The following is a 15,423-nucleotide window of genomic DNA, read 5'->3' as shown; positions in this document are numbered from 1 at the left end:
TTACCTTTGGTCTAGAGATTTTAGGGACATGGACCATGGAGAAAGACAAGAATAAACAAATATCTGATATATTGGTTTTCTATTGCTGCTGTAATAAATTACTACAAACATAGTAGCTTAAAACAATACAGATTTATTACTTTACAGTTCTATAGATCTAAAGTCCAACACGGGTCTTATTGCTCTAAAATCAAGGTGTTGGCCAGGGCTGTGTTTCTTTCTGGAAGCTCTAGGGGAGAATCCATCTCCTAACCTTGTTCAGCTTCTTGAAGCTGCCCATGGTCTTTGGCTCATGGTCTGCCTCCTCTATCTTCAAAGCCAGCAAAGGCTGGTTGAGTCCTTCTCACATTGCCTCACTCCTACCTCCTCTTCTGCCCCCGTGTTCTAATTTTAAAGACATTTGTGGTTACATTGAGCCCACCTGGATAATTCAGGCTAATCCCCTTATCTTAAGATCAGTTAATTAGCAAACTTAATTCCTTCTGCCACCTTAATTACCGTTTGCCATGTAACCTAATATATTCACAGATTGTGGGGATTAGCACATAGACATCTTTGGGGACCATTTGCTATCTACCACACGTGAAGTCAGTTAGAAGCTGTAGAATCTCTCTATTGCTTATTTTAAGCTGGAGTGTCACTCCAAGATCATGAGCCTTGTATGAGAGGGAAACAGAACAGCAACAGTTAAAGAGTCCTTAAAGGCCACCTGTTCCAGTCTTCTCTTTTGTACGTTAGGAAAAGAAACTGAGGCCTACAGAGGTAAAGTGATTGGCCAAGATCACAGCTAGTTGGTGGTAGGAACTGGATTAAAACAGTTTTTTAAAAGTGTGGGCCAAGGAATACTGGTATCATTGATAGTCTTTGATGTCTATTATATGATTAGACCTATAATTTTTTCTTGCCTGAGTTAATAAATTTTCATGATATGTGTCTCATCCACATTAACATTTTGTGCCATTAGTTCAGTGATGTGTCTATGCCTCATCACTGATAGCAATATGGTGGTAAGTTAACCATAGCATCATTTGCTAAAACCCAAAGGTTTGAGAGTGGAAAAGGAATTTTCAGAACCATTGGGATAGACCATCATCTCACAGTTTCCTTAAGTCCTAGATGATGCTGTAATTGATTTAATGCTAAATTATGGTTTTCAGTACTTACCTCTACCCACTTCTTGATTGTTACCTTGAATTCACTGGATTCCCTTTCCACTCCCTTAACTTGTATTCCTCCTTCCAGGGGCTGTGTCATTGGACCTACCTTCCATTTTAATGTTCCTGCTCTGCATTTTGGTGATGTTTCCTTTGGTGAGTACTTTTCCATTTTAAATTAGAAATTGAGAAGAATTACTTTTCCCTCCACATGGAAGGAGGAAAGTTTACAAAGAACTTCTCTTACCATTTTGTGTGGGTAATAGCTAAGAGGGTTTAGAATTGTTCTTCCTCTGCAGAATTTTGGTGCTGTTTCCTAGTTTATAGGTGAATGTTATAGCCATGTCTCCTGGATACTAGTAGTTGTCAGGCCATGGCTGTCCCCCCTCTTCCTGCAGTGGAACAACAGAAAGCTTTATGCTTTATTCTACTGTCTTAACATTCTGAACATTCTGTTTATATGCAGATTCTGATTTGCCACTTTGGCTACACAGCAACCTTTCCACAAAGATGCTCTCAGGTTTAAAGTGAGCTCAGTGGTGGTTTAATTCAGGTGTTTTATCACTCCAAATTGATGATTCTTCTATATGTTTGTATAGTCTTTTTACTCAATTGCTTCCCTGAGTCATTTTCTCCCATCTAAACTTCCCCAATAATAAAAGTGAAAATAACAGCAGTGGCAGCAAAATTACCCATTAATTGGTTCTTTCTTGTAGTCCAATTACTGCTAAGTAATTACATGCGGTACTACATTTAAACGTTTTAGCAATCCTAGGGGAAGGCACTCTTTAAGGTCCCCATTTTAGAGTTGGATGAACTGAGCATTGGAACAGTTTAATAACTCCCAAAGTTCACACAGCAGTGGCAGAATTAGTATTTCAATTGAGATCTGTCTAAATCATATACTGTCAACTTGGGTGTTGAGAGTTGCCCCCAGAGAGGCAAAAATTGGCTCTTGGGTATTGAAAAAACTTAGACATAACAATGGTTTGTGTTTCTTCAAAGTTCCACCCTGCCCAACAAAATCTTATTCCTTAGTATTTAATTTCTCTTGTTAGGTAGAAATTGTCTAATTTAAATCATATTTAATTAACTGATTTGACTTGATATAAAATTAATTTATCACAGTGGTTCTTTTTAGGAGGTGATGACTTTAAAAAATTGAGAAACCCTAGTCTAAATCTTTATTCCATAATTCTTTCCATTTTGCTCTATTCTTTCCCATTTTGACTTTCAGTTCTCTTGCTTCATTTCAAGTAGGCCTGTCTAACTTGGGGAAAAATAGTTCTCTAGAAAAAGCTGATTCATAATGCCTTTATCAGTTGCTTTAACATTTGGGTGTTATGAAAGTTTCTAAAACTCAGAATATATTTATTTATACAATGCTCCCACCCTGATCTACATTATATTGGGTAAGGCACATACCATAGGAAAATCTATATAAATGAAGTTGAATGTCTGTTCATATAGAATGTGAAAATGGCTGGAGAGATGTTACAGATTTGTAGAGCATATTTGAATGATAGACTCTTTTGAAGGAAAATGCAAGTGACCTACAACTTAAGGGTAACTGTGACTGATGCACAATAAGAGGGGAGTTTGTGTACCCAGAGACCTATGCAGTGTACTCCAAACACTTCAGACTGAGTCCATGGAGAGCTCTGAGCACCTGGTGCCCACAGCAGCATACCCTTCCACAGGCATTTAAACACAAAGTCCAGTCCAAGTACATTTGGAAGATGTGCCCTGTGTCGTATGCCCTGGAGGGAAAAAACAAGTCAAAATAAGCACCTCAAATCAGTTACTCCAAGAAATCTCCACTGACTTATTGTCTAGAATGTGCCCTATTGCTCAGCTCTGACATGTTAATGTAAATACTGTGCCAATGATAAGCCAATTATTGAACCCCATGAATCTCTGAAATGCTTTTATCTAGAATCCAAACATTTTAAAACATCAAAGCCCCTAATAGTACATTTCCATGGAATATGGCAAATGTATATCCCCAAGATGCCACTGATTTACTCAAAATGCTGTATTTGATATTGGCAAGCCCTGGGTCACACAGTGGGTAAAACCATGTATGCATGCTCCAAGGCTAGGTAGGTTTTTCCAGTAACAGTCTTCCATTTGGTCCTCTCTTATCCCTAAGGATACAGGAAAGGCCATCACTGGGTAATTTATTCATAGTTTCCTTTCGCTATAGAGATAATAATCAACAGCTGTTCCTCATAGTTGGTCCAGCTAGAAGTTTTGGTAACTAGCTTAGGTGAAAATTAGAAATAGTTTATTTTCCTTTTGTATCATATCTTACTGAACTATTTGATGATACAGCAGCTAGACTCTTATGATATAAGAGACTAGAAGACACTACAGAGCCATGACCCAAGATTTCCCAAGTCTGAGATATGAGAACTTACCCTCCTGAGTCCACCTTCAAAACCCAAGTTGCGTTTTCTTTTAGTTTGGATATGGATTCCTTAATCTTCTCTGCATTGTGACAGGAAATGTTAATAAAAACATACCCTTTTTCTTGCCAATAGGAAATCTAAGGTTTTCAAAACACCGGGTTCAGTAAATTCAAGCTACTTTGCTGTGCTTCTGGATTCTTCACTGTAATGGCCAAAGTTAGGGGCAGTTTTGTAATAATCTTTCAAAATTGTCTTATGTTATATTTTCAAATTCCAGAGTTGGAACTAAAGTCCTCATGACTCCAACACAAAGTATCACTTATTTCTCCAGGTAGATTGGCCTCCTATCACAAAGAAACATGGTTCTTAGGAGAGTTATTTATTTGAAACTATACTCTAAGAAGTGTATATAGTTAATTCCAGATTCAAAAGAGAAATCAACTGTTACAGGAGTCAGCCAGAAATTGGAGGACTTTTTTAGTTATTTCAGGATGACAAATGTATTGTGTGGAGTTAAACGAGGTCTTCAGAGACTGTTGTAGAGCTGGGGAGTACATTAAGCTAACTAAAGTTGGTAGTATTGTCCCCATATTGGCAAGAAGCCCCATTCCTGAAGAGGCATCTGTTACAGGCTAGTGTTGGAGACATGGCATTTACTTGCTTAGAGATGAAGATCTAGATTTGGCATCAGGGTCTGTGGGGATCAATGATGTTAGGATATTATAAATACCATAAAGTAGGTGAGAGGTAATAGTACTGTTGGTTGGCATCTAAAATATTTAAAGTATGGCTGTGAAGGTTTTGATTGGATGTTGCATGACTTGTCTAATAATTAATTAGTTTGACTGAAGCTACAGTATCATGAGAGAATTAAATTACAGAATTTGGGTGGTGATTGTCCCTGAAGGAACACTGAGGCTTTGATAACTCCTCAGATTGGTCAAAGAATAAAATGGACCAAGTCATAACTGATATTATGCCAGGTGATAGACCAAAAGGGGCAGGATAAGTATCTGCAAAGTCACTATTTTTCAGGAGGCACAAGAATTTGCTGAATGAGAATAAGGAGTTTGGAAGGCTCCAGGCTTTCAGTGAACTTGACCATTGGATAATTTGGACAGAGAAGTTAGGGTTTGAGGTTAGAGTTGTTGGGATAAATAAATATAAGCATCAAAAAATATACATGATAGTTGTCTCTTCCATGGCCAGGTATGAACTAGCAGTATTTTACTCAAGGGGAAGTATTTAAATTGACTTTAGTAGAGTGTAAAGTGGAGAGTCAGAGCCAAAGCTTAATTGTCGTGATCATAGAAAGTTCTTAGAAAGGTTGGCAGAAGATATTATAGTAGGCATGGGCAAAGCCTAGACCCGAATAAATTATCATTAACAGTAAGGGAGACACAATAGGGGATATCAGAGTTGTTATGACTTTTTGAAAGTAAATAGAGAATAATATGGCAGAATGATAAAGAAGGAAAGTATACAAAGGAAAGTATGAGAATCAGTAATGCCTGGTATGTAGCAAAGTCTTGTTCCATCACTCTTGAGCAGAGTCTTTCTGTTTCATGGAGAGTCTGCTTGTTCCCAGGAGCTTGGAATAGCAATCTGTCGCTGAAGGTCATCAATTTCTGGAAGTTTTTTTTTTTTTTTTTTTTTTTTTAGCAAACTTCCATTTAAGATCTCCAGTAAGAGTCATTTTCTACGTCTTCAGCCAGTAATTCAGTTTCTTTGGGCGTCTTTTTACCCAAAGGCTCACCTCTTAATTAACTGCAGGGTCAGTTAGAAGGCTCTGAAGAAGACTATTGATATATTTTTTTTGATTTTTGAGGTTGAAAGAGGGAGAGTTTCTGAGGGTGAGTTTTTTGGGAAGATTTCTTGAACTTATAGATGAGCTGGTTCTTGACAATGTTTAGTTATGTCTGTATTAAGCAAGCTTGATTCAGATTGATAAAAGACTTGTAATCCCATGGGTCTTCTAGTTATTACTTCCTAGGGTGAATAGTCTGAGTTCTAGAGGGAGCTAACCTGGTCTGATGGACATTAGAACCAAAGGTAAAACTCTTCACCAAAGAACTCCAAGAGCCTCAGAGAACTTGGCCAGTTTAAGATCAAAAATACTATTTTTGTGTTCTACATTTCCCAAGGATTGTAATTGTGAATTTTTTTTTATCACATGGTTAACACACTGTAAGATTCTTTATAACTCTTCTATGTAAGGCTGGTATTCCCTAGGTGGGAAAGTTATAGAGTACAATGTCTTAGTCACATTTATGGCAGCGACCTTTCTGTATAGGAAGGCTCAAATCCATCTCAAGAATTTACAGACAATTACAACAACATATTTTAACTGTATAATTTCTGCACAGCCCATCTGTATTTGAAAGGTTCTTTGGAGTATGATTTAGACCCACAACTCCCTGCACAGTTTTCCTGGAATATGATAGCAGAATGTAAGGCAGAAGCCAGCCACATCCCCAGTTACAGAGGAGAAATTTTCCTATCAACTCTTACTCAGAAATTATCTCATCTCTTTTATGATGGGACCTGTGGTATAAGATTTTTGTCAAAGACCAGCTCATACTTTGGGGCACGTCATAGTTGGTGTGCCAGAGGCCATTAACACGAACAGAGGATCCCAATTTTAGGTAATGTTTGTTTTCTAAGTCTGAATTTTTTATGTTCAGAATGGATTGTGCAAATTGTGCTTATTGATCTCCCATATTGTGAATTATTTCTGTAGACAGCTACAGAAGTACCATCTGTTTTGCACAATGTTCTGATAACACATTTCCCTTTGCTTTGTGGAGATTTTTATTTTACTAGAAAAATTAGGAATCCATTGTCTAAAATAGCCCGTGAATCCCAAAAAGTCTTATCAATTGTAATTTAATTTTTGGTCTTGAGTATTGCTGAATCAGTTTAACACTCAGCTAGGGTCCATTCTTAGTAGAGAGATAATGTTCCAAATAATGTACCACCTTTTGTCAGAAATGGAATTTTTCCTTTGCAGCCTTGTGATCTTTTGCCCCTAGTTTCCTTAAGTTTAGTTTCTTTTTAGGGGCTTTCCAGGTCAGGTGACAATACACATACTGAATGAGAATCAATGAGACTATCATCTTTTAAATCATTATTTAAGTACCAGGAGAGGCATGAAGGTATCTCTTTGTATCTTTGAGGCATTCTGGCCAAGCATGTTGTTAATTATTCCAAGAAAAGGCACATACGTGTTGTTGGTTTTTTTTTTTTGTTTTTTTTTTTTATGTACTAGGTGCTAAAGAAGGGAGTATAGAGGTCTACACTGTAAATTACTTGCATTCAGTTGGACTACAGATAGGGTAGTAATTCAGATTTGGTGCAACCAGAAACCTAGGAATAACATTTGTGTTAATGAGCCTTCAGGCTTTAATAAAATAATATCCCTTTCTTCAGGCTCCTGGATAAGCAATATGGGATATTACAAGTAGTTGTACAAGGAATTGTTCTAGTTAGGAGGTTGTAGTTGGCTTTATTCTCAGAAAAACTTCTAGCTTCAGGGAAGTAGTCTGGGCAATGGTTTGGAAAGACCTGTCTGAATCTTTATAGGATCCACTTCCATAATACACCCTATGTTTGAACAGTATTTATCCCATAAATGGTCAGGTAAAACAAGAGTCATTGTTGGGAAAGTTCAGAAAAGTCAAATGTGGCAATTACATGATTGTGAAACTGACTTTCTAGAAATACCTCTGGAATTTCCAAGAATAATCTTTCAAGTGCCCTTAATCAGACAGTTCTTTTTCCATAAAAGATCTCTTCCAAGTAGATAGGCAGGTGCAGAATCACAAAGGAGACATGAATGTGTTTCTTCCAACAGTCCTAATGTGTAGACAAAAGCTCAGACATGGGGTGAAGTAGATGGGTTCAAAATATCCCCAGCAGTACTGCAGTGATTACTCCAGGAGTCCGATTGTATTTTATCACAGTAGTGATCAACATAGAAAGAGAAGTGTTTACATCCAGTAGAAATATGCATATTTGTTCTCTTAATGGGTGTAGATCATTCTTGTTTTGAAAATGGTAGCAGATACATTGGCCACCTAGGGAATCCAAAATCAGAGTTCAGTTTATTGTTTACCAGGCAAGTAGGATCCACATCTCTAGGAAAGGAACATGAGTCTCCCTGAACTGAATGTAGGAGGGCTAGAAATAACATTAAAAAGCAGCTTTGTCTAAGGGAGGTGAAAGCCGATGTATTAGTCTCTGGCTGGCTCAAAAGTAGATCGTAAAGTCTCCCTCAGGAGAGGCTATTATTCTATTTTGTGTCATCGACCCTGAGAACATGAGCCTCAGACAAGTCTAGGATGAATTATATAATGTCTTGGCAGGCTCTGGGTCACACAGCAGGCAAAACTGCAGAGGCTTCTCCCTTCACACACTGGCAAATAAAAAGAGAAAATATAACTCTGTTCTTTGGGAAAAAATCTGTATTTCTATGTGAAAATTAATTGCACAATGTGTTTCTAGAATATTACTCAGCAAACTGATTATAGAGACTGCCTCTAGAGAGGGGTCTGGATGTTGATGGAGCGGTTTGTTTCATGTCTATTGTTGTTACATAGTAAATGCATAGTAAGTATTCACTGAATGAATGAATGAGTGAAATGCATTTATTGATTGTGCAACTGAAAACAATACTGGGGAGAGTTGGAATTAAGCAAGTAGTGTTGAAGTGCATAGACAATTCATTTAAGAGGTTTGGCAGTGCAAGGGGAGGTTGAAGTTAAAGGGAAGCTCTTGTGGGGCTTTTATTTCTCACCTTACATTTTTTTTTCCAGGGTTTCCTCATACCTTGATATGTTCCCTCAATAACACCTCCTTGGTCCCCATGACCTTCAAACTGCGTGTGCCTGGGGATGGTGTTGGCCATAAAAGCATTTCAAGTTGTGAGCAGTATTCAGACAACAAAAAATCATATTGGAACAAGGATGAAATACCTGTAATGAGACCAAAGGAATTCACCATCACCCCCGACTGTGGCACCATTCGCTCCCAAGGATTTGCTGCTATCAGGGTAAAGTGCACAGCCTTCCAGCACATGTGGCCAAGCAGCTGAACTGTCAAATAGTTATTGGGACCACATCTAGAGTTTGCTTTATATGCCCAGTGTCAATGGGAGGGAGTGCCTCTAATTCACATAGAAAAGTGAGTCTATGTCTATAAGGAAATAAACTACTGTAGCAAAAGAAACCAGATCAAATATATTGGGCAAAAGCGCTGACACTGCTCCAGTGGGTTTCCATCAATCTAAATGCATTGCCTTTACCATAACAGTGGATTCTAGCAATTTCTGCTGAAACCACTGCTCTAAACAGATAGTACACCTATCAGTACTAACATAAAAATATTTAATAACTCGTTGATAATTAGGTCCTGCGTTAGACTCACATCATTCATACCACTAAGTATCCAGATTTATGCCACAGATGATATCCAGTTTATTCATATTTTTAATCTGAATCTGGGCTTCATGGCGAATGTGGATGTGATATTCCTAACAGTGCTTTATATTAAGGTCCACAGTGTGATGCTTTGCTTACGGCCTCACGGTGCCACCAGCAGAATTATTTCACAGCTAACTGAGAAAGATTTTAGCTGTCTTCCCTCACTTACTTTTGCTTCTCCAAACAGTTAGGTCTAGCAATACTGAAGGCTGCTAAATTTAAATGATTTGATCTTTTCTGGAAAAAGAAAAAAATAAGACTTCATAGCTAAGGTTATAGTTTTCTCTTTAGTCATTACCTTTGAATATTTAATTCAGCTATGGTTTTATCCCCCAGATTTGCTTTTAATGCTTCATAATATCTCACCATGAATCTACTCATCCTAAATCTATTCTGGGAGTTTTCAGCTCTTCTAAGGGCTTCTCCACGGATCCAGTGAGGTTTGATCTCACACATCGTTGTAATTTCCCAGTGTTGCTCTCTCAGTCTGTTTGGGCTGCTACTACAAAATACCAGAGACTGGGTAGCTTGTAAACATCAGAAATTTATTCTTTAAAATCTGCAAGCTGGAAGTCCGAGGTCAGGGTGCCAGCATGGTAGGGTTCTGGTGAAGGCCCTTTTTCAGGTGGCAGACTGCCGACGTCTTCTTGTATCCTCACATGATGAAGGGGCAAGGGAGCTCTCGGGGGCCTGTTTTATAAAGGCGCTCATCCTGCTCACGAGGGCTCCACCCTCATGACCTCATCACCTCCCAAGGGCCTCACCTCCTAATACCGTCACATTGCGAGTTAAGATTTCAGCATGTGAATTTGGGGCCAGAGGTGGGGACACAGTCATTCAGATCAGAGCAGTTGCTAACTGTGACTTGCCCAGGAAGAAGTGCAGCTGCAATGAGTTAATTTATTTTTTACTTAGTAATGCTTTGCTTACATATTACCTACCATTCCCCCCCCCTTTTTGGGGGCTTCTCCCAGATTAGTACAGGAAGATTTTAGAAGACAGAGCATCTATCTAGGAGCCTTCTGCCAGAACCACTTGTTCTAACCATAGCTCAGAGACATAAACAAGGGTTAGAGTCACTCCAGGAATCTGTGCACTGGGGCAGCTGCTTGTCTCCAAATCTGACAAGTTTTCCTTCCAAATCAATGACCCCCTCTTTGCTTTATTTTTCCTTTGTATTTTGAAAAGCTTTCTCCAAGCCTCAGTTTTCCCTCCTGATCTGCACTTTAACCACGTCTGTGTGGACTTAAATTTGCATCCAACAATTCCCTTTCCAACCAAAGAAATTTTAATTAGTACCTGATGCATAATTTATAGATAGAAAAGCTGTAACCTACGCCAGAAGCTGTTTTCTACACTTACAAGTACCTCTTCCAGTACAAATCATTTTAAGACAATTAAAAATTGCAATAAGGCTTCAACAGCCTAAATGTCAAGTTTCACAACAGTAAATAAAAACATAGGGTAAAATATACTGGCCAGATGCTGTCCTTGGATTAACCTTTTCTTTGGAGCTTCTTATTTTCTTCTCTAATAATGAATATGGGAGGTGGAGAGGAACGACAAGATTTTGGTTAAAAAAAAAAAAAACGCTATCTAGTTGATTTCTTATGTCATTTCTATAACTGACATTTATTTTGCCATAAGAGAAATCTAGCTGTAGTGTTTTATTGGTGTATTGAATTTTCGTAATTTATATAGCTCAGAGTCATAGAGATCAATTTAAATTGCAGTAATTAAAGTTTGTTTGATGTTGCATATCCTTCAGGGCCCTGTTTCCCGTCATGCAGGTGTATGACTCCTTTGATACGAACCCCTTGGAAATCAGCAAACCTATTGTACCGAAAGCCATCTGGTGGTTTCTAACCTGGCCTTTGAAAAGAACTCAGCATGCAGTAACCCCGAAACATAGCTTGTTTAACTAAACATGTAACCTGCCATACGTCCCCTAATAAAGTACCTAGAAACTGCACTCATCAATGTGGTCCTCCCTTGACCCCTGTCTCCCCTGTGCAGAGGGAGAGCTGGCCTTTGAGAAGAGCAGTGTTTCACCTTGTTCTTTCCAGGTGACCTTATGCTCCAACACTGTGCAGAAATATGAGCTGGCCCTGGTGGTAGACGTGGAGGGCATCGGGGAAGAAGTGCTGGCGCTCTTAATTACAGCAAGGTATTGCACTCACCTGCTTTCTCTTCCCCAGTCTTCCCTGAGCCGCCAGTAATGGGCTCTTTCTCCAGAAGGCAGCACGCCTACAACCAGTTCACACTGCGTTTGTTCTGCTTGCCTGGGAGAGGAAGCTAAATCTGATATTTGAGTGACAAAGCTTTAGAGCAGCAAATGCACCTTTGGTGGAGATAAGAGGAGGGGTGCGTGTGTTTTGCAGTGTTAAGAATAACAGTGCTCTTTAATGGGTCTGATTTGCCGTGTGTATAACTGACGAGGTTTTAGCAGGAAGAGGTGAACAGTTGCTGTTTTTTTATTTTTATCTTTAAAGATAGTACCCCAGAGTTCTGCAGCTGAAAGGGTGAGGCTTGCAGCCCTGCAGTGGAAGATCCTGCTCCTGGACTCTGTCATTATGACTTTAAGGGAGGCTGCAGGCGGCCCCCACAATGCGGCCCTCGCTAACATCATAAACCCCTCAGAACCATCACCAACTTGTCTCTCCATTTTAATAGAGGCAGCAGTGGGCTCTGGAGTCAGGTTAAGATCCTGGCTCTGCCATTTGTGGACTGTGTCCCCTCAACTAAGTTACAGTCTTTCTGAGGGTGGTATGACACTTACTGATGATGACAGTGATCCTAAATAAAATCATTGGCCACACTCTTGCCAAAGCAAACAAATATCGAGATCTGGAACTTGCGAGTGTGTATGAAAATACCATCTGAAGGAAATAGAGAAAGGTACTTATTAAAACTCTGACAATATTCCAATCCCTAGAATTTAGGACTTCCATGAATCTTAGGAAGATGCACCTTAAAGAATGTGCAGCCGAGCTGGTTGGTGGGGCCATCATAACTGGCACCATTTCCTGTGTCTTGGGTTTGAGTGAAGTCAAAGGGCGGCCCTAAAATAAGGTCAAATTCTGCTTAGTATTCCCTCCAGAGACCTAATGGTTTGTTTAAAAACAGTGAAAACTCTTTCATCTGGTCCTCTCTATCCCAAAGTTTGACTTTTTGTCTAGTCTTGCATGTATTTTCTATGTGGGTTTATTCTGATACTTTCCAGCCCCCTTTCCCTGCAGCTCTCAGTAGAAAATCCTGAATTTTTAAGAAAAAGGGGATGGGGGTTCTAGGAGGCTATGGGTTTCCTACCATGTATTCTCTGTGACCCAGTCGAATACTATCAGTCCTCTCAGCCACAGTGTTTCAAGTAGTAAAGGATAAGCTTTACCAAAATCATTGCGTCAACTGACAACTTCCATTCTAGCTAAAAATGAACACTCATCTTGTGCTAAACCCAAACTTTGAGGTCAACAAGACTCTCTTTCATGTCACTGCTTTTGGTGCAGTCTGTAGGAACTGCTCAACATCAATCTCTAAAATTACCTTCATTTTACCTATGAGCAGAATGGGACTCTGGGAGGGAGAGCGGCTTGTTCAAGGCTGCACTTGGTAAGGTCAGTACTTGAACCTGGCTCTGACAGATTCAAATGCTAGCACTCCTCACCATTGCACTATATTGTGATAGTGCAGTAGGGCAGGGCAGACTTCGAGACTTAACAGACACAAAATAAAACCCAAGTCACCTAATAATAGGCCAGCTGCACACACAGGCCTTCCATTCCTCCCTCCCTCTCCCCCATCACACCCCCTCCGCACTGAGCACCACTGTCACAGTGCCAGTTTTGGGTCGAGCAGCTGCCTGAGCCTACTGATCCAAGGCAGCTGTTCTGCATAGGAATTAGAATTATTACCATTATTTAGATGGTGTGAGCTGTTGCTAGTCCTCAGGGGACTCTGACTGGTCCAAAGTGTCACAGCTAGTCAGGACCTCATGCTGGTGGCATTGGCCCTGTTTGTCATGGAAACAGATCCACAACCCTAAGGAATTTGTGCTGTGGGGTCTCTTTGCCAAAGGAAGGCCAAATATGAAAAACAATGGAAATGTTAGTCATTACCCACAGAAGACAGTGTTTAAGGAGTCCTGCTTCTAGCCCTTTTTTGATTAAAAAGTGGTGATTGGGGGCTTATTAGGGAGAGGGATGACAGGAGAGAAGATTTGAAAATGATTAATGTAGTTATTAGAGGAAAACTACTGTGTGACAGTGACAAATGTGTTTAACTTGGGACTGTGTCCTCCATATGTAAACAAGCTCTCCATCCTTTTGAATTCTTTAATGGACTCCTTCCTTTGAGCAGGTGTATTGTACCTACTCTCCGCGTGGTTAATACAGAGGTGAACTTTGGGCGCTGCTTCCTGAAGTATCCATATGAGAAAACAATCCAGCTTGTCAATCATGACGACCTCCCAGGATGCTATCAGGTCCTGCCTCAGGTGAGTTACTCTATCTTTTTTAAGTGTTGATTTTTCTTCAGTTGGGTTCCTTCAGTGAGAAAGAGAAGACCTTTGAAAGAGCCATATTTCTGAGCACATGACCGTGTGTAATTCTAATTTTTAACCATGGGATAACCTGGAGACGGGGTTATAAAGCTACAGCTGGATTGCCACCTGTATGAGTGAGCAGCTGCAGGTGGAAACAGTTGTTAATTTCCCAGGGAAATTGCCTTCTATAAAGAGGGGAAAGGGTCAATTAGGGCAACATTCAGAAGTTGCACTTGCAAATTATTGCCTGTGCATTAACCATGCATGGGAAATGAGGCGGAGCTAGAAGTTTCCATTTATGTCTATGGCTGTGACTTGAACAGAATCACTAAGATATGGTAATGCAATATTTATAAGTGAACTTGTTTGACCAGAAGGCTAGAGATAATATAGGAAGGAGAAAGGAGGAACTGTTTCTTAATGTTTTATGAAATGGATCTGCCCACATGCCATTACACCTAGCTAGGTGGGAGACTAAGCCATTAAACACAGATGGAAAAAAGATTCAAAAAGATCTGTATAGACTAGAGTAATGAAAGGTGACTAATGAGGTGCACTTTACCAAGGATGAATTTGGGTTTAAAATTCATTTCTGTAAGTAGTACTCTAATAAAAATATATGCAAAAAATCAAATGGGGGTTTCATTTGGCTGTAAGTTCAAAATAAGTTAAAAGACCAGTGAGGTGACTCCATGGTGCAATGGATAGTGCCATTGGCCTTCCAAAAGACCGATGTTGAGGCCACAGAACCAAGGCAGGTTTAGGCTGCATTGGAGAAACACAATGTTCCACAGCTAAAGGAAGGAGAGAGCCACACATCAAAGCAGTGCTGGAATGTTGTCTTCAGATCTTGACAGGGTATTTTTTAATGGAAACTTAAATAAAAAAAAAAGAATCGTGTTTGGAGTAACGAGAATGTCAGTCTCTGTCATCTGGAAATCCAAGTCATATGAGGAGCAAGCACAAAGTCTAATCTGGAACAGATAATTAGCTGGGATGAAATAGTTCCCACTAGTCAAAGGTCTACTTTGTAAAAAAGGGAATTCGAGTCATTCTGTGGGCGTCTCTCAGACAAAACCAGAAGCCAAGAATGGGGGTGACAGGAGACAACTTTTCTAACTTTCAAGTGTTCAACAGCTGAACAGGCTCGCCCTGCACAATGCACGGTCACCTCAAGAACTCAGAGCAGAGCCTGAGTCACCCAGGGTGATAGGGAAGCTGTTTGTGCACAGCTGGGCTGGGAAAAGGGTGAGGTACTTGCCTCAAGCGCAAAATTTAGGGGAGAGCCAAAACACTCAGTAATCAAGATAGATAATGTTTTCATGCTACACTTGAAGAAACCACAGCTAATACAAAAAATCCATGATAAGTAAGATATCAAAATGTTAGACAAAGGTGGAATCAGTATTACTGATTTTCCTTTGGCCTCGGGGTCCAGGAAGGCTGGGCGGAGCACTGCTGCTGAGGGAGGCTGAGTTAGATTAGGCCAAGCTGGACCAGACCAGGTGCGAAAAGACCACGGGGTGTCCCGGACTAGTGAAACCGGCACGCTCTGGCCTTCCTTCCAGGAGCCGGCGCTCTGAGAAGTGTTTCCCAGTTACTCAAACTTATTTGACCATGGGATTTTTAGGGATTTTTAAAGTTTTATTTGTTGTTGTTGCATAAAGGCTTAGTAATATGCTGCAGAACAGGGTTCTTAGGAATGTACGTTCGTAAACAGTGGACAACTTTCCTTCATTCATTCACCTAACTGTTTCCCCATTTAAAAAACATGTACTGGGGCTTCCCTGGTGGTCCAGTGGTTAAGACTCTGTGCTCCCAATGCAGGGGGCCAGGGT

The 15,423-nt window shown here is 40.0% G+C and overlaps 1 protein-coding gene across 1 annotated transcript in view; it reads left to right on the top strand.

Moving 5' to 3' along the window:
• Positions 1 to 15,423, top strand: part of HYDIN (HYDIN axonemal central pair apparatus protein) — a gene marked incomplete at its 5' end in the record, with an annotated part of 359,388 nt that overhangs the window by 121,808 nt on the left and 222,157 nt on the right. Inside the window, 4 exons of the mRNA XM_079723315.1 lie at positions 1,243 to 1,310; positions 8,380 to 8,615; positions 11,112 to 11,212; positions 13,402 to 13,537. Of these exons, the coding sequence (XP_079579441.1) occupies positions 1,243 to 1,310; positions 8,380 to 8,615; positions 11,112 to 11,212; positions 13,402 to 13,537 (541 nt within the window). The remainder of the gene's footprint in view (positions 1 to 1,242; positions 1,311 to 8,379; positions 8,616 to 11,111; positions 11,213 to 13,401; positions 13,538 to 15,423) is intronic.

The sequence above is a fragment of the Hyperoodon ampullatus genome (assembly GCF_949752795.1).
Source record: "Hyperoodon ampullatus genome assembly, chromosome: 18".
Lineage (NCBI taxonomy): Eukaryota > Metazoa > Chordata > Mammalia > Artiodactyla > Ziphiidae > Hyperoodon > Hyperoodon ampullatus.
The sequence above is the reverse complement of the archived record's forward strand: the minus strand, read 5'-3'. Positions and strand labels throughout refer to the sequence as shown.